The sequence below is a fragment of the Rhinatrema bivittatum genome, chromosome 1, assembly GCF_901001135.1.
Source record: "Rhinatrema bivittatum chromosome 1, aRhiBiv1.1, whole genome shotgun sequence".
NCBI classification, from domain to species: Eukaryota; Metazoa; Chordata; class Amphibia; order Gymnophiona; family Rhinatrematidae; genus Rhinatrema; species Rhinatrema bivittatum.
The window spans coordinates 331580735-331604351 of NC_042615.1; the positions used below are offsets into that span (position 1 = coordinate 331580735).

The 23617-nt window shown below is 45.6% G+C and overlaps 1 protein-coding gene across 5 annotated transcripts in view; it reads left to right on the top strand.

The window, feature by feature from the left end:
• The window catches only part of ABCG2 (ATP binding cassette subfamily G member 2 (Junior blood group)), a 168098-nt gene extending 145642 nt beyond the window's left edge, over positions 1-22456 (top strand). For all 5 annotated transcript variants that reach the window (XM_029597982.1, XM_029597972.1, XM_029597963.1 and 2 more), the window contains 3 exons: positions 399-488; positions 2987-3087; positions 20990-22456. In XM_029597982.1, the coding sequence (XP_029453842.1) occupies positions 399-488; positions 2987-3087; positions 20990-21137 (339 nt within the window). In that variant the 3' untranslated portion in view covers positions 21138-22456. The remainder of the gene's footprint in view (positions 1-398; positions 489-2986; positions 3088-20989) is intronic.
• The last annotated feature ends 1161 nt before the right edge of the window (positions 22457-23617 follow it).

The window sequence follows — 23617 nt, forward strand, 5'->3', positions numbered from 1 at the left end:
GTCCCCGATAGCGATAGGAAACCCCACTATTAATTTCGTGAGTTCCCTTATCGTTAGGGGGGGGGGCGGGAAGATAGGGCACTTAAAAGTAACACAAACACACAGCCTGACCCTTTAAAATTAATTCTTTAGTATCTCCTCACCCTCCGGACCCCCTCCAACCCCCCCCCCCCCCAGTTTTTAAGTACCTGGTGGTCCATTGGGAGGTCCCAGGAGCGTTCTCCCGCTGTCGGGCCGTCAGCTGCCAGTAAACAAAATGGCGCCGATGGCCCTTTGCCCTTAGCATATGACAGGGTATCTGTGCCATTGGCCGGCCCCTGTCACATGGTAGGAGCAATGGACAGACCTTTGGTCTGACCAAGTATGGCAAGTCTTATGTTCTGGTGTTCTCTCTGCAGATTTTCTCTGGCCTGCTGGTAAACCTTACAAGTGTCTTGGATTGGCTGGCCTGGCTCAAATACCTGAGCCTTCCGCGATATGGGCTTACAGTAAGTACTGCCTTTTCTTGTATACCATGTTTAAAAGCTCTTCTTCTTAAGTTTGAACAGTCTGGGTTCTGTAAGTTGGAGTCCAGAGGACTGGGCAGTAAATGAACTATATTCACATGTGGGAGCAAATTAAACCATGCCAGGTTCTTGTTTTACAGGATCAGTGCCTTCCTCTTAAATCAAACTGAACATTTACTGTACTAAGCAGGATAAACATTTGTAACATAACAATTATGGCTTTTTTTTTTTTTTTTTTACAACAGAAAAAATGACATTCAGGCTTTTGGTATTTCCCTTTGTTTCCATGCCTTGTTATGCCTATGGTCACGTCTGATGATGCACCCAGTTGGTGGCAGCAGAAGAGCACATGAGATTCTCAGTAAATTGGTTCAGAATGCCCAGGTGTACTCCCAGAACAGCAGTGCTGAAAGCTATAGGTGTGTCTACTGGGTAATAGTGTGGCCCTGTCCTGGTTAAAGAAGTGGAAGGGGTGTAAGTCCCTTTTTAAGGGGTCATGGATGTGTTGAACTGGACAGCATGGAACTGGGAGTAACTGCAAGGAACTACTCTGTACTCTGGGTTGAGGCTCTCACTGGCTTGCATGTACAGCTGGGGCTATGTACATCAGTAGGAAGCAACAAGCTTCCTCTTTGTCCAATTAGTATAGCTGTGTTTAAAAAAGGATTGGATAAGTTCTTGGAGGAGAAGTCCATTACCTGCTATTAAGTTCACTTAGAGAATAGCCACTGCCATTAGCAAGGGTAACATGGAATAGACTTAGTTTTTGGGTACTTGCCAGGTTCTTATGGCCTGGATTGGCCACTGCTGGAAACAGGATGCTGGGCTTGATGGACCCTTGGTCTGACCCAGTATGGCATTTTCTTATGTTCTTATGTGTGTGTCATCCTTACAACAATGAAAGGAGAAAAAAACTTAAGGATCCACCAATGTAAATATGGAAAGGAAAAAAATGACTGGTGTATATCAGGAATGAATTGAAACTGCAATCTAAATTATACTTTCTTGATTTTTGGTTAAAAAATATTTAAACAATTGGAGAAAAAGACCTCAGAGCTGGTTTTGTGTCTGAATCAATTGCATGGTATGTATTTTCAGAATTGAAGCGCAAGCAGTGTGAGCGCTCAAGAAAAGCGCTTACAGAAGAGTACAATAAAACAGGGAATAAAGACCACTCAGAATAAGTCACATGATTGGGAACAACCAATAGGGACTATATTATGCCGTAGGGTGTAATGGTACTGAAAAGGAATTAAAAGGACAGGAATGGGTCTGAAAAAAGGAAGGCCATTCATTCTTGCAGTTGATACTGGAAGGTTTCAAGGAACATAGTTCAAAGATCCATCTTTGTTGTCTCCTAGTAAGATGCATAAAGAAGTCACCACCTATCCTATGGGGATTACATTGTTCTATAGCCAAAAGCTGAAGGTCTGAGATGGCATGTGAACATTCCTGTCAGTGGGCAACCAAGGGGGCTTCCATACAGCCTTACCGTAAGCAAGAGTGATGTTCAACAATGTAGATTCTAAGTGTACGTATGGTTTTACTGAAATAAGAGAGCAAGGGCATACAATAATATAAATTACACCTGTGGAAGAACCGTTCAAAGAATGTTCATGGGGATAATACTTTCCTGTAGAAGGATGTACAAATGTAGATATTGACAAAGACAGGTACAAACTGAGCAGTGATTGATTAGTTACAGTGTGAGTATCCTGAATGAAAATTGTTCATAACAAGCGGAGAGCGTAAGTTTTCTCTCAGTAAGCTTTATGGCTACACTGAAATTTTTTTTTACCCTAGTATTATCTAATCAACTTCATCTGCTGTGCATACTTAAATGCCAATAGTCTAAATTCTCCTTGCAGAAAGAAAAATTTGTTATGAAGTTTCAAAATTTGTCATCCAATTTACTTCATAGAAGAAACACACATTCTTTAAGTTGAGAGAATTTGCGATGATAGGTGGATGGATCAAATCATCCTACTTCACTTCAGTAGATGTTAAGAAAAAGAAGTGGGTATGCTAATAGCAAAAGGCATGCACCTTGCAGATAGATAAAATCAAAATAGAGAAGGCCGATTTTGTGTTTTGTGACTAGACTACACTGGGATCAACATATTGTCTTAACAATCAGTTTAATTTCCTCAGGGGGTTCTTACTGATATTAGCCAATTTTCTGACAGAAGGAATTTTCTTGGGTGGGGGATTTAATTTAACAATGGACCCAAAACTAAACTTCCTGCCATCCATTCCTGAGAAGGATGTTGAAAGATGAACGCAGTATTTAATAGATTTATGAGAGATCTTCTACCTATCACTTTGGAAAATAATATTGCAAAATAGAAAAAGCGTCAGAATGCCATAAATGTGGTTCAGTTATATTGCAGTACAACCTGGTATAAGTGATTACAGAGTTTGCTGAGTTTCTGTAAATGTGCAGAACTTTCACTTTAAAAAAAATGTACTTTTCTTTTAAGGCTCTGCAGATTAATGAGTTTGCTGGTCTTAATTTCTGCCCTAATGTGACCGTACCGGAAGTGGCTAATGGAACCTGCTCTATGACCAGCCCATTTACAATGTAAGTGCTCATTTCCTATTACAGGTCTATTCAAATACCTATATCATTTTGTATGCAAGACCCGCATTATAAAACGACAGGCACAGAAAGAAGGCTCAGCAAGGTAGGGGTAGGGTTTCCCAAACCTGTCCTTGGGGACCGCTCCACAACCAATTAGGTTTTCACAATAGCCACAGTGAGTATACTGTATATGAGATATTTGCATACATTGGAGACTCAGTGCATGCAGATTTCTTATGCATATTCATAGTAGATAATCCTGAAAACCCAACTGGCTGTGGGGGTTACCAGGGCAAGTTTGGATAGCCCTGACCTTGGGTCTTGATGCACACATGTGCTGTAAAGAGAAATACACCAAACAAAAACCTCTATACCAGAGCTTCCCAAACTGTGAGTCAGGACCCCAAATGGGGTCACAAAACCTCTAGCTGGGGTCACAAATGCCTCAAAGGGCAGTGCTCTCCAGACATCATTAGCAGCAGAAGTAGTGGAAATCAGCAGGGGATCTTTGAGCTAGCATGCACTTTCTGGATTGGTCCCGCCCTCGCTTGAGTTTCCACGTTAACAGGAAGCCATGTGTGAGGAGGGACTGGGTCCACTTCAGGGCCTGTGAGCTTTTTCTGGCTCACAGATCCTGTGCTGACTTTCATTACTAATGCTGCTGCCAGTTGCAGATCAACATCAGACATTGGACCAGCCATTGGGGAAGAGTGGACAGAGTGTGCACAGGTCTGTGCAGGTTGTCACTTCTCTATCCTCTCCCATCGCTGAACTTACCTAAGATGACTAGCTGTCATCCACTTATCGTCTGAGGCCCAAAGGAAAATGTTGCTGCTGATCCTAGTCAAGGGGATGTGTGGATGGGGGCTGTTTGAAGGGAGGGATCAGATACAGGAAGCGTTTGAGGGTTGGATCAGTGATTGGCTGTGGAAGGTGAGGGAGAGGATACAAGAAAGGAGCTAGGGGTGAGAGTATCAACTGGGGGGGTGGGTATGTGAGAAAAGAGGAAGGGGATGACAGATAATGAATTGGAGTTACAAAATGGCTTGGAGGTGAGAGAGGTTCTGTGGGGAGGATGTTAAAAGCTGGAGTGGGTGAGTGAGAGGCTAGGCTGGGAAGGGGAGAGGAACTGGGGGATGTAAGAGGGGATCAGCTGGAGGGGTAAAGATTGAGAGGCCCTCTGGAGGGGGATGGAGGTTGAGAGAGGGGATCAGTTGGAGTGCAGGAATGGTGAGTGGAGGGATTGTTGGAGGCGAACTATATCCCGCAAATTAGGTTTGGCTGTTCTCTGGGGTCGTGTGAATTTTCAAGTGCCAAAATGGGGTCACATTGGCTAAATGTTTGGGAAGCCCTGCTCTATACTGTAGAAATAACTGAAGAGAAGGTTCAGGGGAGTGGAATTTTAAAAACAGGAAATACACAATAGAGAATTATGAATTAAACTTAAAAGGATAAGTCTAGAAACCATGGCATTGATACTAGCATTGCTGTTAGTGTAGTAAAAAGTACAGGGACTAAAAGCAGCAGCCTAGAGTTTCCTAACCATAAGAAAGAAATATATTTGTGGTAAATTCCATATTACAAGAATTATCTTTGGTAATTCACTAAAAGGAGACATTGAAAGAAGATCACAATCAGAATAAAAATCACTGCTTCCTCTGCAGGTCAGTTCCCACCAGTGGGTTATGCACCTCTGACATCACGGCCATATAATCCCGCCCCGATATCAGCCCACCAGTATTCTCCATCTCCAGTAGATGGTGGACATGCAATTCCCAATGGAGGATTGCCTATGAGTACAATATAAAGACATCACAAAAGGAAGACCCCCATTTTGGTCACCCTACACAAGGCCTCAAATTTCTTTCCCCTCCTGGATGAGATTCAAGAGTTGATTGATCTGAAATGGGAGTTCGCCAGAGGTGTCCTTTAAAGGAAGGGTGCCTTGCAGGTTTATACCCTTTGGATCTGCTGGCCAGAGAGCAATTGCGTTTCTCTAAGGTGGTTACTTTGGTGTGCTCTGTTTGAACACTGTTCGCCCAGTCATGTAGTCTTATCTCCGGTCCTGGGGTTGATGGCTGCTGCATTGGAAGTTGTTCCCCGGGCAAGGGCACATAAGCGATCTCTTCAATGCACGTTGCTTTCCCGATAGAACCTACAGTTGTAGAATTATGCGGTAAGGCTGCTCTTACCATTGGAGGTGAGGTCTTAGTTGAACTGGTGGTTACAGGCAGATCATCTCAGGAAAGGAATTTCCCAGGAGATGCTGGATTTGTTGGTACTCACAACAGATGCGAGTCTTCTGGGCTGGGGGGCTCATGTCAGGGATTGATGGTGCAAGGTTGCTGGAATGCAGAAGAATGGCAGTGGAACATTAACAGATTGGAAGCATGGGTGGTTTGGTTAATATACTTGCGATTTGCCTAGCTTCTGGAGGCTCGGGTGGTCCAGATAATGTCCAACAATGCAACAACTGTGGCTTACATCAATAATTAGGGTGGCACCTAGAGTCAATAGGTGTTGAAGGAGATAGATGCACTCATGGGTTAGGTGGATCAACAACATCTGGGCATATCCGCTTCTCACATTGCCAGAAAGGACAGTATTGGAGCAGACTTCCTCAGCAGCAAAAACTTGGACCCAATGGAATGGGAGCTGGAAGTCCAAGCCTGTCATCTCTTGGTAAACTGCTGGCACCTACCAGACCTAGACCTGTTGGCAGCTTTCAACAACACAAAGGTTCCTTGCTGTTTCAGTACAGACGAGATCCAAAAGCGCTGGGCATAGACACTCTTGTTCAGGAGTGGCTATGCGGCACCTTACTGTATGCATTTCTGCATTGGCCTCTGATAGGCAGGATTGAAAGATTGCAAATCAATCCAACACCATCCTTTTAATAACTCCAGATTGGGCTCAGAGGCCATGGTATGCTGATCTCCAGAGACGGCTGGTAGGCAGTTCCCTCCGGCTACCATCTTGGAAGTATCTGTTGCAACATGGGCCCATTCTACACGAGGATCCGGGTTGATTTTATTTTACGGTTTGGCCATTGAAAGGGCTCAGTTGTTGAAGCAGGGTTATTCGCTTGCTGTAATTTCCACTTTACTTCAGGCCAGGAAATGTTCTACTTCTCTAGCCTATATTAGAGTTTGGAGAGGTTATGAAGATGTGGTGTTCTGAGCGAGGTTCTCATCCTCTCAATGTGGCTATTCCTTTGATTTTGGAATTCTTACAGGATGGCTTGCGTAAGGGCTTTGCCCTTAACACCTTGAAATTTCAAGTTGCAGCTTTTGCTTGTTATAGGGAGAGAGTCAGTGGAAGGCCTTTGTCTTCTCATCCCGATGTGTCCCGTTTGTTGAAGGGAGTTAAGCGTCTTCACCTCCTTTACGGCTTCCGTTACCTCTGTGGGACCTTAATTTGTTCCTGGAGTTCTTGGCAGGTCCGACCTTTCGGCCACTACATGCTCTTTCCTGCGACTGCTTACCTTGAAGACAGTTTTTCTGGTTGCAATCTGTTCAGCACATTGGGTATCTGAACTGCAGGCTTTCTTTTGCGGGAGCCTTTTCTGTGTACAACTCCAGGAGTGGTACAGATTTGGATGTGCCCTCTTTTTTGCCAAAAGTGGTTTCAGGGTTTCTTTTGAATAAGTCAATTTCCTGTCCACCGTGGTTAGGGACAGAGATGAAAGTGAGTACCGTCTTGTGTGTTCCTTGGACAACAAGCGTCATTTGCTGTGGTACTTGGAGATAAATAAATCTGTGTCAAGTCTGATCGCCTGTTGTGCTCCATGGTGGCACTAATTAGGGAGCACTGGTGAAGTGGGCAACAATAGCCCATTGGGTTAAGGAAGTCATTATGGCTTCCTTAACCCAATGTCATGTGGCTGCTGAGGTTGCTTTGCTGAAACGACTAGATTGTATTCCATGAGGGCTCAGGAGGTATTGTGGGCGAAATTTTGTTGTTGCCTGTTGAGATTTCTCAAGTGGTGACATGGTCATCTTTGCACACCCTTTTCAAGCATTACCACTTGGATGTTTGGGTGGTTTTGACTAGACCACTGGCAGCCTCCCACCCTTTTCAGGATTAGCTCTGGTACATTCCATTGGTGGGGATTGACCTGCCAGAATGCAGAGAGGAAGGAGAAGTTACTACTTACCTGATATTTTATTTTCTTTTAATGAGGGCAGGTCAATCCCAGGCCTGCCCTAGGCTGCCAATGTCAAAATTATGGTTAGCCTTTTCAGGGCGAACTTTGCAGTGTGTGATTCCTGCTCTTCGATGAAGACTGGTAAATGGTTTTTGTAAGTCCCTTAGTTTAGTGCATATTACTTCTTAAGTCTGAGCGGCAGCGCCAGCATTTGTGAGTGACTGTGGTGTTCAATTCTCTTATCGGGGGTGCGGTGTTCGGACGGCCCCGACGGACAACAGCTGAGATAATTGGTGACATCATCGTTGTGAGACGGAAGGGGCTTAAAGCTTGCTCCCTGGAGCTGGTGTTTGCAGCGCCAGCATTTGTGAGTGACTGTGGTGTTCAATTCTCTTACCGGGGGTGCGGTGTTCGGACGGCCCCGACGGACAACAGCTGAGATAATTGGTGACATCATCGTTGTGAGACGGAAGGGGCTTAAAACCTGCTCCCTGGAGCTGGTGTTTGCAGCGCCAGCATTTGTGAGTGACTGTGGTGTTCAATTCTCTTACCGGGGGTGCGGTGTTCGGACGGCCCCGACAGACAACAGCTGAGATAATTGGTGACATCATCGTTGTGAGACGGAAGAAGCTTAAAACCTACTCCTTGGCGGCGCGCAGTCGATGCCGGCGCGCTGCCAAAGAGGCGCGCGCAGCTTTTTCAGCTTCTTCAGATTCTTCGGAATTTTCGGTAAAACTTTGATGAAAGGATTATCACTGGAACTGCCATATTGTGTTGGAACCAAGGTAAAACATCTAACTTGTTCACACTATATCCTATTATTACTTTGTTAAATGCCACATTCAGCGCGAAAGAGAAGGGCAAGAGAGCGTCAGGCCTCAGATGCAATAGAGCCTATCTCTAGAGTCGGCCCCATGGATATGCATGTGCGACGTGGATTACAACAAGGGGAAGAAAGATCGCTGAGTGAAAGGAGGGGAGAAGAAGAGCCCTCCGCACTCCTAGATCTATCAACATCATTCTCCCCTAGAGAGAGAACTCCGCCTGGGAATCCTGCTGAGCGGGTACATCTGATACCAGGGGGACAACACCTTGCCGACGTAGCTGGTGCTAGCCCCCCCCATGAGGCAAGGAGACCAGATGGACAACACCTCAGATTTAAGTAACAACATTGGAACCGGGCAAGTTTCAATCGAGACAGAGGTAGAGGGTAATGAGGGTGGGAAGGATGGGGCTTGTATTATTCAGATTAAACCTTTAGCTAAACCACAAGATTTTTCTTTAGAAAACATTTGGGAGGCTATAAATGAAGTAAATAAAAATATGGGGGATCAAATGTCTGCATTATTAAAAATTGTTCTGTTAACGAATAAAAATATTGAAGAAATAGAAATAGAAAATAAAACAGTTAAAAGTGATTTAAAGAAAGTAAAAGAAGAAATCGTAAAATCTAGGGAGATTCAAACAATGATGATGAAAGAAAATGTATTATTACAATTAAAAATGGAAAATTTAGAGAATGTAGCTAGGGTGAAGAATATAAGATGTATTAATTTTCCAAAATCTTCTACTTTGACTCCATTGTTTCTTTGGAGAAAATATTTGATGGAAAATTTAAATATTCCAGAAGCTACCCTACCTATAATGTCTAAACTGTTTATTTACCATCAATGAAAAAGTCAACGATCTTTAGAGAAATTGGAAACTTAAAAATAGAAGAGTTAGTTAATAATGTTTTACCTCAAAATAATGATCTTAATATAACAGAAATGTTAGAAAAATCAGATATAGAATCTGTTATACCATCTACTTTAATAGTATCCTTCATGTTAGAAACAGACAAAGATTGGATTTTTTAAAAAATTCTTTCTAAATAGATCTAAGGAATTTATGGTGTGCAAGGTGCAATTATTTCCCGATCTGGCACCTGCAACACAAAGATGTAGAAAACAATTTATAGCATTGAAGCCACAAGTAGTTCAGTTGGGAATGTTATTTATTCTGAAATATCCATGTAAGTGCCTCATTAAAAGTGAAGGCAACACGTATATTTTCTCACATGTGGATCAATTAACACAATATATTCAGAGTAAAACTCCTTGTACCATCAGCTCCACCCCAAAAAAAACCTGACTAGCCTAGTCATAAATGATATGAAGTGATTCTCTCCAAAAGGTTAAAAGTAATCCCAGATAGATGTGTCTTAAATATTAATATTAATGAATGTTTGGAAAGGTGTACCTTGGATTCAATGTGGGCTAGACACGGGTAGATAAAACAATGAAATTGAGTTTAAATGCTTAAAATGTGTGAAATTAATTGATCAATAATGGTATATATTATATATATAGATTATCAAGAAGGTATATTTCTAAGTGTATTATTTGGTCAATTATATTGAGAATTGTTGGTAATATTCTTTTTTATCATTGTTAAATCCAATTGGTTTTATTAACCTGTGATGTAATTTAAGAAAGTTATGCTTAAATTGATTGTAAATTCAATAAATATAAATAAAAAAAAAAAAAGTCTGAGCTCAGTGTTTCCGTTGGTTTGAAAGCATCAATGGTTAATTGTTAATGATAATGTTTGTCCATAGTTTGGCTTTCCCAGAGAAGAGTGGCAGGCTGATGTTGGGGTGGGACTATATAGCCATAGTATCAGTTTTTGATCTGTCTCCATCTGCTGGCAGAGGTGCATAACCCATTGGTGGGGATTGACCTGCCCTCATTAGAGGAAAGGAAATGATCAGGTAAGTAATAATTTCTCCTTTTGCAAATCAGTCTTGCCAAGAATAGGATGCTGATATGTCAAAATGAGGGCCTGTTAACTGCAGGAAAGATTGTTCATGCCCCTTGCAGAAAAGTGCAAAAAGTCCATTTCCTTCTACTGAAAAAGTGCAGTCACTACTGCACCAGTTACTAGTAGTTCAGAATAAGGTGCCCTGTGTGCTGTTATAGTAGTGTAGTGGTTGGTTTTATAGATGAAAAGGTTTTCTTAAAAGCTCAGTCAAATAAGAAACACCAGTTATACCACCTTGTTGAATTAATTGGGCTGAGTCTTTATGGTTTGTATCCTGTTGTGTTTTTGAGTATTTGTTTTTAATCTTATATTTTATTTGACCTATTTTACTTTTACTGCTTTTAATAACTAACTTATTTCATACTTTTAACAGAGTTAGTTATTACTATTTATAAATGTATTGTATTTATTATATGTTTTATACTCTGTAAACCGTTGTGAAGGCACGTCTGATGTGACGGTATAGAAATACAATAAACTAAACTAAGAGTCTAGGATATGGTTTATGGTTTATTGGTTTTTCTATACCACCCGCCTTGGTGTTAGCCTTCACAGCTGTTTACAATTTAAACAATAATAAGAAATACAATAAATACATCCAATAAAAGATAACAGCTAAAATTTTAAAAAGCACATTCCCTGTACGTACCCGGATCAGTCCAGACTCCTGGGTTTTGCCCCCCCTCTAGCAGATGGAGACAGAAGTTTACAAACAAAACTCCGCCTATATCTAGGCTGGTGCCACCTACAGTCTGGCAGTCTTCTTCTGTCTCCTAGCAGGTGGAGAGGGTGCAAAACCTGCAGTCTGAGCTAGAGGCCTAGTTTCAAAAAAAAAAAAAAAAAAGGTGATTGGTTAGAGAGGGTGTTTTTAGGTTGTAGAGTGTTTTTTCCTTGACGCTGGGACCGCAGTGGGGTGCCTGCAGGTCCGAGCCTGTCTCCTCCCGGGGGGGTGAGGTCCCGCAGGGGCTTTTCCTCCGGGGAGTGGGGTGGGCTGAGGGCCCTTGCCAGCGTTCTAGCCTGGGGGTGAAACCGGGGAGCTCGGTTCACTCCCCCCAGGTGGTCCCGGAGCCGGCGGCGAAGGGTAAAAAAAAACAAAAAAAAAAAAAAACTTTTGTTGGTCTTTCTTGCCTGTCTCTCTTTTCTCTCCCGGTTCGGGCTCGTTTGCGTGCGGGGGAGGGGGAGCGGCGCCGCGGGTGGTGTTTGATTTTTTTTTTTCTGTCTTGTTTCGGCTCCTTCTCTGTGGAGCATGCCGCGGCGTTCAGTGTGCAGGGCCTGCGGGGCGGCCCGTCGCCTTTCCCGGGACAGCCTTTGTTCCGGCTGTGTCTCGGGCGGCGAGGGCGTTTCGGCGGGACCCGGTTCGCGGCAACCGGAGGCTTCGGGACACAGATTGGGGGCAGTAGGTCCGTTCCCGCGGAGCGCGGGAACGGGCGCCATTTTGGAGGCAGCGATTTCGGCGGGAAAATCCGCCATCTTGGGCTCGGCGGGGCCTGGCTGCGCGGCGCCACCGTCGCCGGGGGGAGCGGAGGACGCTCCTCCTGCACTGTCCCCACAGCGGAGGGTTTCCGAGGGGGACCAGTCTCCGGCGGTGAGCGATCCGGAGGAGGATCCGGATCGCAGCTCTTCTGACTCCTTCTCCTCGGAGTTTGTTCTGGTCATGCATAGAGCTTTTAAAGCTAGCAGGCAGGCCAGGAAAAGATCGCGGGGAGCGCCGGATTCGGGGCGGGGGCCGGAGCCTAAACGGAGCACCAGGCCCTCTCCTGTCTCGGATCCCCCGGGGGGAGCACGCCCGCTCCGTTTGGGGGCTCCGCGGGGGGATGCCGAAACGGACTCCGAATTTGGGGATCCGGAGGAGCCGGATCCACAAGCGCAACCGCGTGGCGTTGACGGGGAGGAGGATCAGGGAGCTAGTGAGTCGAGTGGTCTCCGCGCGTCGGATGGCGATGACCCTAAGGTGGTGCGTTTATTTAGGCGCGACGAATTAGCGCCGCTGATCCCGGCGATCCTCGGTGAGTTGACGATAGACTTGCCACGGCCGGAGTCGCACCTCGGACGCACAGACCCCGTCGTGTTGGGGCTGAGGGGACCACCGAAGGCTTTTCCATTGCATTTTTCGGTGTCCGATTTGCTTTTTAAGGAGTGGGACACTCCGGATTTGGGGTTGAAGGTGGCTAAGGCCATGGACAAGCTTTATCCCCTGACGGAGGACGCGCTCGAGCTCCTTAAGATTCCGAAGCTGGACTCTGCGGTGGCGGCGGTCACCAAGAGGACTACCATCCCGGTAACGGGAGGGACGGCACTCAAGGATTTGCAGGATCGTAAGCTGGAGGTGCAGCTTAAGAAAATTTTTGAAGTCTCCGCGCTTGGAGTACAAGCAGCGATCTGTAGCGGTTTCTCTCTCCGTGCGGGGCTCAGGTGGGCCCAGCAGCTTTCGGCTAACGAAGGTTTATCGCCGGAGGAAGCGCAGCAGGCGGCTCGGTTGGAGGCAGTGATTGCCTATAGCGCGGATGCCTTTCATGATTTGCTCCGTTCTTCGGCACGGGCGATGGTCTCGGCGGTTTCGGCTCGGCGTTTGTTATGGCTCCGCCATTGGGCGGCGGACGTTTCGTCAAAGGCTCGTTTAGGCTCACTGCCCTTTAAGGGGAAGTTACTTTTTGGTAAGGAGCTGGAGGATTTGATTGAGTCTTTGGGCGAGAACAAGATCCATCGTTTGCCGGAGGACAGGCCGCGTCGGGGGACACCGGCCACGCGGGGTAGATTCCGTGGGGGTCGGCGGCCCCGTAATGCGCGAGGGGCGGTCTCGTCTTTTCGCCACAATGCGGCTAGGCAGCAGGCGTACACGCAGTCCTTTCGAGGGCGCCGGTTCGGTAGACCCGGGACCGGGTCCGGAACTCCGGGCGGGAAACTGCCACAATGATGGGCTGCCGGCCCACTCCCCGGTGCCGGTGATCGGCGGCAGGCTGATGCAGTTTGCCGGGGAGTGGGCCAAAATCACGTCGGATCAGTGGGTGCTGGACGTGATAAATCGCGGCTACGCGTTAGATTTTGCACGGCGGCCCCCGCCTTGTTTCATGGTGTCGCCCGGCGGTTTTTCCGAGAAGCGGCTGGCGTTGCGGGGCACGATCCGACATCTGCTAGCCCTGGGCGCGATCGTACCCGTACCGTTCCACGAGCTACGCACCGGCAGGTATTCCATTTACTTTCTGGTACCAAAAAAAGAGGGCACGTTTCGTCCGATTCTCGACCTCAAGGGCGTCAACAGGTGCTTGCGGATCCCCAGGTTTCGCATGGAGACTCTACGGTCGGTCATCGCATCCGTGAGGCAAGGGGAGTTCCTCGCTTCTCTGGATCTCACGGAGGCGTATCTTCACATCGGGATCTGCGCGGATCACCAGCGCTACCTTCGATTTGCGGTGTTGGGACAGCATTTTCAGTTTCAAGCACTACCATTCGGGCTGGCGACAGCCCCGCGGACCTTTACAAAGATCATGGTTGTGGTGGCTGCTCATCTTCGCAAGGAGGGGTGTCTGGTTCATCCGTATCTGGACGATTGGTTGATTCAGGCGAAGTCCGAGCGTCTCTGTCGGTTGGCGGTTCAGCGAGTGATCGAGTTGTTGGAGAGTCTCGGCTGGGTGATCAATCGAGCCAAGAGCCGGCTAGAACCGTCGCAATCCCTGGAGTTTTTGGGGGCTTTGTTCGACACGCGTCAGGGCATGGTTTATTTGACGCAGGAGCGCAGAATCAAACTGCAGTGTCAAGCCAGGCGTTTGTTGAACAAGCCCATGCCGGTTGTCTGGGACTATCTACAAATGGTAGGGTCTATGACGTCCACGCGGGAATTGGTTCCTTGGGCGTTCGCGCATATGCGACCGTTACAATTGGCCTTACTCTCCCGCTGGAACCCGGTGTCGGAACAGTTTCAGCTGCCGTTACCGCTGCCACATTCGGCCCGTGCCAGCATGGCCTGGTGGCTCTGTCACAACAACTTGACCAAGGGCATTTCGCTGGCTCTGCCCTCGTGGATGGTGGTCACCACGGACGCCAGTCTGTACGGCTGGGGCGCGGTGTGTCTCCGGAGCTCGGTGCAGGGCGTATGGTCCTCGACGGAGGCGGCGTGGTCCATCAATCGGCTGGAGACCAGGGCGGTGAGGTTCGCCCTGCGGGAGTTCCTGCCGTTGGTTCGCGGTCAGGCGGTCAGGATTCTGTCGGACAATGCGACAACGGTAGCGTACATCAACCGGCAGGGCGGCACCAGAAGCCTGCCGGTGGCCGCCGAGGCGCGGCAGTTGATGGCTTGGGCCGAGCGGCATCTGCAATGCATTGCGGCGTCGCATATTGCGGGCGTGGAAAACGTCCAGGCGGACTTTCTGAGTCGACATCGGCTGGATCCAGGCGAATGGGAACTCGCGGACGTGGCGTTTCGAAGCATTTGTGCCAGGTGGGGAACACCTGTGCTAGACCTGATGGCGACGTTCCAAAATGCCAAAGCGCCGCGGTTTTTTGCTCGTCGCCGGGAGACGGGGGCGGAGGGAGTCGACGCCCTCGCGTTGCCTTGGCCGACAGGGGTGCTCCTCTATGTGTTTCCTCCGTGGCCCCTCATTGGTCGGACGCTGAGGCGCATCGAACTTCACCCGTCGCCCGTGATTCTAGTCGCACCCGAGTGGCCGCGGCGGCCGTGGTTCGCGGATCTTCAGAACTTGGCGCTGGGGCCTCCCCTGCGGTTTCCGTATGTGCCGGACCTGCTACATCAGGGGCCCGTTTGTTTCGACCAGGTCGAATGCTTCTGTCTAGCGGCATGGCTTTTGAGAGGCGTAGGTTGAAGAAACGGGGTTATTCTGATGCGGTGGTCACAACGCTGTTACGGTCGCGCAAGCCTTCCACATCTCTGGCGTATGTGCGAGTATGGACGATCTTTGAGACATGGTGCCTGGCACAGGCTATTCGGCCTACGCGGGCCTCGGTGCCAGAGGTGTTGCTTTTCCTCCAGGATGGTTTGGCGAAAGGCTTGTCTTGCAGTTCGCTTAGGGTGCAAGTGGCGGCACTTGCCTTGCTGCGTGGGCAGGTCCACGGGGTGGCGTTGTCTGCGCACCCGGACGTCGTTCGTTTCCTCCGGGGCGCTAAGCTTTTACGTCCTCCGTTCCGTTCTCCGTGTCCTTCGTGGAGTTTGAATCTGGTGCTGAAGGCCTTATGTTCCGCTCCCTTCGAGCCTATCCGCGGAGCTACAGTGAAAGACTTGACACTGAAGGTGGTTTTTCTGGTGGCTGTGGCGTCGGCGAGGAGGGTGTCGGAGCTTCAAGCCTTGTCTTGTCGGGAACCTTTCTTGAGGATTACGGATTCGGGGGTGTCGCTTCGTACGGTGCCTTCCTTCTTGCCTAAGGTGGTCTCGGCTTTTCATCTCAACCAGTCGGTGGAGTTGCCTGCGTTTTCTGAGGCCGATAAGTCGCTTCCGAATTATCGAGATTTGCGGCGGCTAGACGTGAGGAGAGCCCTTTTAGGTTATCTAGAGGTGACGAACCCCTTTCGGAGATCGGATCATCTTTTTGTCTTGTGGGGCGGTCCTCGACGCGGTCAGGCGGCTTCCAAGACTACCATTGCGCGCTGGTTGAAGGAGGCCATTGGTTCCGCATATCTGCTGCAGGGCAAGTCTGTTCCGGTGGGGCTTAAGGCTCATTCTACGCGTTCTCAGGCTGCCTCCTGGGCGGAGTGCAGTCAGGTTTCGGCGGAAGACATTTGTAAAGCGGCAACTTGGAAGTCGTTGCATACTTTTGCTCGTCATTATCGCCTTGATGTGCGTGCACCGGGTACCGGCGGTTTCGGGGCAGGGGTGCTCAGAGCGGGACTCTCCGGATCCCACCCTAGTTAAGGTAGCTCTGGTACATCCCAGGAGTCTGGACTGATCCGGGTACGTACAGGGAAAAGAAAATTAGGTCTTACCTTAGTTAATTTTCGTTCCTGTAGTACCACGGATCAGTCCAGAATCCCGCCCGGCGAGTCTACTGTTCGGTATGAGAATCCGGTCTGCGGACGGTATGGTTTCTTTCTGTCCATTCTGTCTCTATTGTCTCTTTTCTTCGTTATCGATGGCTCTGGTTCTAGTCCCATTTGGGGGATAGTTGAGCAGTTAGTTTGGTTGGTAGGTTCCTGTATATAGTTCGTTTGTAGTGATTTTGGGGGCTTCATCTGCTTTGACATTAAGTAAGACTGCCAGACTGTAGGTGGCACCAGCCTAGATATAGGCGGAGTTTTGTTTGTAAACTTCTGTCTCCATCTGCTAGAGGGGGGGCAAAACCCAGGAGTCTGGACTGATCCGTGGTACTACAGGAACGAAAATTAACTAAGGTAAGACCTAATTTTCTTTTAATAAGGTATTTAGCTGTTAAGAGTAGAGATTAAAATTATTAAAATAGAGCTATTCCTCGATGTATTATTCAGGGCTAAAAAGTTAAGACAAAGTAAAAGAACAACATAAATATAATATCACAAAAAAAACATAACGTAAAATCAGTCCTGCCAGTGGCTAAAATCTGAAGCATTCATTTGAACCTGTATCTGGCCATTTGGAGTCTATAAATATATATTTGCAACCTATTGTCCATTTTCCATGTACGCGCATTTAAATTACCAGGTTTTTAAGTCTGCCTTAAATTTTTTCTTGTCTGTTGTTAATCTCAATTCTGTTGGTAGATATGGCTTATGGCAATCCCTTTTCAAGTATCAGTTTGTTACTGCCAGTTTTCCTAGTTAGCTGAGGCCTTGGCAGTAAATGTGTCACGCAACACCACAGTGCCACCCCTAATACCCACACAGGGTAACCCTGTAGCCACTTGGAGGGTCCTGCCAAGCACTGCACAGGCCTGCCTGCATCTGCACACATGTTCCTACACTGGCAACCTCCCACTTGGCTGGGTTCCTGCTTGCCCCTGGGCAAGTTTCCTGCCTGTAAACTTTCCCCTGTTGGTTTCTAGGGACACTGGGACTCCACACAACCCGAGGGTCACACAGTTCCTAGAAATAGGAAATATAGACCAAATACACACACAGGCCAAATACACACAATACCAGGATGGTAGGTCAGTCCAAATTAGGCAGAGCTAACAAACTAATAAGTCTATTAAGAAAAAGTGGGAACAGTGAACAGATAAAAGATTTAAACTGCAAACAGAAACAGGTAAAATAACAAGTATTAAACAGTAGAAACCAGCTAAACACTTTTCACTACTTAATAGTGCCCAGGGAGGTCAGGAAAAGGCTGTCCACAGGCGCTGAACAAAGCCTCAGTACAAAGATCTGCTCCTTCTATATGCCCAGCTTAGACTGGAGAGTTCCAGAACCCTCAGGGCGAATTCTCCAGGGCCAATCAGGGCACACAGTATTAAGTTAGCTTTTTGGCCAATGGCACTGTAGGGTGTTTTGTGTTACATGTATTCAGGGCTGCTGGGATGTGTATGCTGATGAAGCCAGCTTCAGTCAAGGCAGATTCCAAAGCCTCTGCTTGAACTACAGAGCAGAGGTCAACCATCACCTGCAGGCCAGCACACAGGAAATGAGCTCTCTGGGGAGAAGTTTCACATAGCAGAAAAATTAAACCACAGAGCATGCAAAATCCTGTTTTACCACAACTACTAGTTAGCTATATAAATGGGGGGGGGGGGGGGGGAACCTTAGAAAACAGTGAAGAAAATACAAAAGGATGCCTTTTCTTCGTACCTTAATTCCTGCTTTTTGGTGAGCAATAATGGTAACCACAGAGAAAGCAGCTCCATGACTGGTGGTCATTGGCACATTTGCTTTCTGATTGGTTTCTAAGTTATATTCAGGCCGATACAGTACAGTGCGCTCCAGCAGAGCGCACTGTTAACCCGCTTTTAGACGTGCGTTTGACGCGCTAGCTTTACCCCTTATTCAGTAAGGGGTAATAGCGTGTCGAAAACGCGCGTTCAACTCCCCCGAAACTAATAGCGCCCGCAACATGCAAATGCATGTTGATGGCCCTATTAGTTATTCCCGTGCGAGTCAGTAAGTAAAATGTGCAGCCAAGCCGCACATTTTACTTTCAGAAATTAGCGCCTACCCAAAGGTAGGCATTAATTTCTGCCAGTACCGGGAAAGTGCATAGAAAAGTAGTAAAAACTGCTTTTCTGTGCACCCTCCGACTTAATATCATGGCGATATTAAGTCGGAGGTCCCAAAAGTTAAAAATAATTAAAAATAAAATAAAATTTTAAATCGGCCTGTGGCTCGCGGGTTGAAAACTCGACGCTCAATTTTGCCAGCGTCCGGTTTCCGAACCCGTGGCTGTCAGCGGGTTTGAGAACCGAAGCCGGCAAAATTGAGCGTTGGATGTCAAACTCGCTGACAGCCGCCGCTCCTGTCAAAGAAGAGGTGCTAGGGTCGCGCTAGTGTCCCTAGCGCCTCTTTTTACCGTGTGCCCTAATTTTAATATTTTTTTTTTTTAGTAAATTGCCCGCTCTCCTGCAAATTTTACTGTATCGGCCTGATTGTAGGTATAAGCTAGTGCAGGAGCTGTTTTTCACCCTAATGCCTGGCACCATATACCAATGAAAATAATTTATGGTAATTACCAGGTACCCTACCCAGGGTGTTTTACAAGAAATAAAGAATACTAAGGAAGCAAAGTTAATTAGGCAGTGTGCAACAACAGTAATGTGAATTAGAGGAACATTGAAAAACTGAGATAAATTAAGGGAAAGCTAATTTGAAGAGGTTGCTTTCTAATAGAGATTGAAAAGCAAGAAGCAATGGTGAAAGTGTTTCCACAAAAATGGAATCAGCAAACAGCATCATAGTGGGACAACACTTGCTATGTGTGAAGTGAGGAGGGTGTGAAGGTGAGAGCACAGAGGACCATTGGGTAGTGTGGGAGTGGTGTGAGATAAGGAAGAAAATGACATTTAAAAGCCAACAAGGACTGATTTGGGTGTGGTATTGGACAGGTAACTAATGAAGGGTAGCAAGAAAAGGAGAGCATATAAATTGCAAAATAATTGTAAAAAGATGTGCTGTAGACTTTTGAAAACTTTGGAGAGGGTATAAAGAAGCAAGAAGACCATTGTAAACAGTATTGTAATAGTTGAAGTGAGGCGGGATAAAATAGCTTGAAGGAGATAAGTGTTAGAGGAGATAAAGAGATGGAAATTACACATTTTATGGTATAACTATACAGATAATACATTTGAGGTAATTTAATTTTATATTTATATTCCACCTTTATAATATTGTATTTATTTAAAATTGTTTATATACTGCCTTTTCAATTGGAAATGATCAAAACGATCACATCATAATGTAAACATCAAATAAATACAAGATATCGGATAAAACATACATGAATAATGTAACAGACATCGTAAATAAAATATATTTAAAATAAATAAAACCAAAATAAATTAAAATAAAACTAAGCCTGTATCAAAATGTAATAAGAGAAACTGAATGAGAAAGCTGAGGATAAAGGAGCTGGATTATAGCAATGAAACATAACAAACATTCAATAGTTAAAACAAAAACAGTATAATTTAAAATAAATTCAATAACCAGACCAACCCCAAACACAATAATAAAATATAACCCACCCACAACTTAAGGGAAGAATCAATACTGAATTCAAGGTCCTTGTATGAAGTCTGAAAGGAACTGAACAAAAAACCCAGGGAGGAGATGCAGGATGCAGTAAGTTGTGGGAAATAAAAGAAGCTTGGTTTTGAAAGCATTCATTATAGAACGCTTCCAAGAGACCATGGTAGGCAGGCAGATGGACAACGCTGGTTTTAGTCAGTGCCAAGTGCCCTGCAGCTATGCCTCAGTGACCATTTCTCAGATTTGCCAAGGGATGGCCCCTTGCAGTCCTGAGCAAGTGTCCTGCTTGCCTGCCCCTCTCCAATGCCAACCTTGCAGACAAAGAGATAGGTCAGATGTTACTAAAGCAAAGGGTATGAGAAGGAAAGAAAAATCTGAGAGTCATTGTCAAAGCAGTGATAAGAAGACTCAAGAAAAAATGAGGGGGATAAAGACAGTATAAATAGAGAGCAGGAACATTAACTGAGAAGGAAGAGGAAGCAGAGAAGAAATTATTAGCCAGGGAGAAAGATATGAAGAGAAGTAATCAAAAATAATTATCAGAGCCCGAGGATGAAAGTATTTTAGTAGGCTGGAACGAAAAAAAAATTACAACTAAGATTGCTGCTTTAAAGAAAGAGGTATGGTCTGGGCGGGACATGGGTGTTCTGGGACTTTAACATGGAATGTGTGCCCAAGTATTTATGTGCACAAGCACACACCAGGGACCCCTGCCGCGTAACTTTTACTACTGCTATGGATGGCATGTAAGTAATAAAAAAAAGTCTAGGCTAGCCAGTGATGCTTTAAGGATCAGGGAAAGGGAGACTATTAAACTAGGGGGGGTTGGAAGGCAAACTGGGAAACTCCCTATGGCATCGGCATGCATCCCTTATAAAATCCCCCCACTTATGCGGTAGCGGCAGCATTTGTGCACACATGCATGCATCCATATAAAATTGTGCGCACATGTACGAGCTTACGGACTGTTTTATACCATGCGTGCATATACGCACGTATGTGTTAGAATGGCACAAGCCAGCATATGCACATACATCTGCACCCATGCGGCTGTTTCAAAGTTACCAAGTGTTCTACATCAAGCAGCATTAGCTGCCTTTTGGAATCAGTCTGTGGTACATCTTTTTAAGAGGCTATGTATATACAGTATCTTAATTTTCTGAAATCTAGCTCCACCACCTGACAAGCAGAAAATGACTATAGCCGTTCTCTCTGAGACCTACTTATTTATGTCTGTTGACCCAATAGTATTGTGTTCTGGTTTACTTTAGAAGCCTTAATGTGAATTATGGGTTGGGCCAGTATTGCATACAGTAGGTAGTAAACGTCTCACTTTAAAACTTGCGTTTGTGCTTTCAGATGTACTGGTGAAGAATATTTGGCAGGACAAGGCATTGAGGCAACCACTTGGGGTCTGTGGCAGAATCACGTGGCCCTTGGCTGTTTGACTGTTATTTTCCTTACAATTGCCTACCTCAAGTTATCCTTCATGAAAAAGCTGTCCTAAATCAGCATTTTTAAAACCATGGCACGCACGTCCTAGGTTATTGGTGTTTCTGTGCGGTAGATACCGGTCCAAGATCTATTGGAAAGAAGGAAGACCATAATCTGCATCCTCTTCATGATCAAGAACACTCATATCTAATTACGTTTCAACAAGATACAGATCTCCGGATTGAAGTGCGGCAATGTTTTTTGGGATGGCATTTGTGCCTTATTTTAAATTAGCACTTATTGTAAGTTTGCTTGAGGCTTCTTGGCTCCCAGCAGAAATATGCAACTTTATTTATGATTAATGGTTAGATGACAGGCTTCTGTAAATTGTTATATTACTGTTGCAGTTTGTATATCTCTGAATTTGACAAAGTTAATGTTTGAGGAACTTGCCTAGAGTCCTGTTCAGTGTGTGACTTTTGACGTAGTGTCAAGTACATTTGTAAAACGTCTAATCACCTTAGAATCCTATGATTATGCACCCTCATTACAGTCAAGGATTCAGTTAAAGGCACATATTTGGACATTTAAAATTTTTCACAGTTTGTATTTTTATAAGCTTGAAAAAGACCACAATTTTTGAACAAACATTGACGTTTTTTGGACCTTCATGATTTCCTTTTTTTTTGTTTTGAATCTTCATTATGGAAGGCAAGTGCCTCCAAATGAAGGGTAGCTAAAAATCTTGGATAAAGCAATCTGTCAGGACACAGCAAGGTTTTTGGGTGCAATCTAGCTCAGCCTGTAGTCCTGAAGCAATATACTGCATGTTGGTCATGGCTATATGCTGCACAATATTCTGCCACACTATTATATTGTTATCTGTGTTTCAGTGTTCTGACGGAGTGGTGTGGTTGCCATGTTAATTCACCCAACACAGCTACACTGAAATAAAGGTCAAATAAATTGTAGGTAATAACTTTATTGGCTTAACGTAGTGCCAGATGGACTAAAGGTGTCACACCCCCCATTTTGTATCTGTGGGGAAAAAATGCTTAGTACATCTGGCTCTTAATACATGTTTGGCTAGCTTTTGAGAGCTCTGCTCTTTTCAAGTCAATACTGAAAGGAGTGAAGCTCTCAGATGTTGGCCCAATAAGTTAATTCGATAAAAGGATATCGCCTACAACTAGTCTGACTTTTCTTTTTAGTGTTCTAATAGGAAAGAGCACAGCTTGTATTAATTGGAGCAATCCTTTCCACCTAAAACATGTTTTCAGTTCTTATGTCACTACAGTTCTCAGACTTTCCTCCCATTCCAGATTTCAAAAGGCAGGGTTTAAGTGTAAACTTTTTCAATAAAAATGATCTCTCCTCTTTTGTATAACTTGATAGGGATATGCACACATTTTTGTTTTGTTGTTTCATTTTTTTAGGGTTTTTTTTTTTAATTGTTGGGTCTTCTCCCCCCCCCCCCTGCATGTTTTTTCATTTCTGTAAATAGCACACACTGCTTGCCAAGACCAAAAACACAAATTTTCATGTTTTTACAGTCAGTTTTGGTTTGAAAGGAACCAAACTTGGGTTTATTTGTCCCATTTTTCACTATTTGTTACAAAAGATCCCTACACCAGATTATCAGGGCACTGGCCTGAACTGTATCAGTGGTCATTTTACATTAAAATCAGGGATCCCTTTAGCAGGAGAGGTAAATTGGAGACATCTTTATCCAACTTCTAGCAGGTTTATGAAAACGACACCATCTAAATAAAACTGTGTTTTGTAGGATGCCACAGGCTTGGCATATGGTCCTCGCTTAAATTTTTCCTCAAGAGTTTGAAGTTCATTAACCTGAAGTTTCAAATTTTTCTTCAAATGTTAATGAAACACAAATTAGAAGGCATTTCAGACTCATTTGTTTATGTAGCAACAGTTGGTGCCATTGGCCAATAGGATTTGCATTTTTGTTCTGGTTGCCAAAACCAGCCTTTTGTGCAAATGTCTGTGCATGGCCTTTGTTAAAGATATACCATATTTTTCGCTCCATAAGACGCACCTAGGATTCAGAGGGGGAAAATTAAAAAAAAAATTATTTGTGCTAAACCGGCTCTGTTCCTGGGCGTCTGTGCGTCTTATGGCGCAAATTAGGGGAGTGCATAGCTTTTTTTTTTCTCCCCATTTTGTTTTCGGGTCTGGGGAGGGCCATTTCGGTCCACTCCCCAGATCAGAAAACTTTTCTTTCTCTGGGAAACCCCCCCCCCAAAAAAAACACCTCAACCCTTTAAATTAATTAACAACCCCCCACCCTCCTGCCCCACCTCCAAGACCTGCCAAATTAATTTACTACAACCCTCCACCCTCCTGACACCCCCCCCCCCCCCCAAGACCTGCCAAAAGTCCCTGGTGGTCCAGTGGGGGTCCAGGAACGATCCGGGAGCGATCTCCTGGGCTTGGGCCGTTGGCTGCCCGTAAACAAAATGGCGCCGACGGCCCTTTGCCCTCACTATGTCACTGAGGCCGACCAATGGCAGCAGTCGGCCCCAGTGACATAGT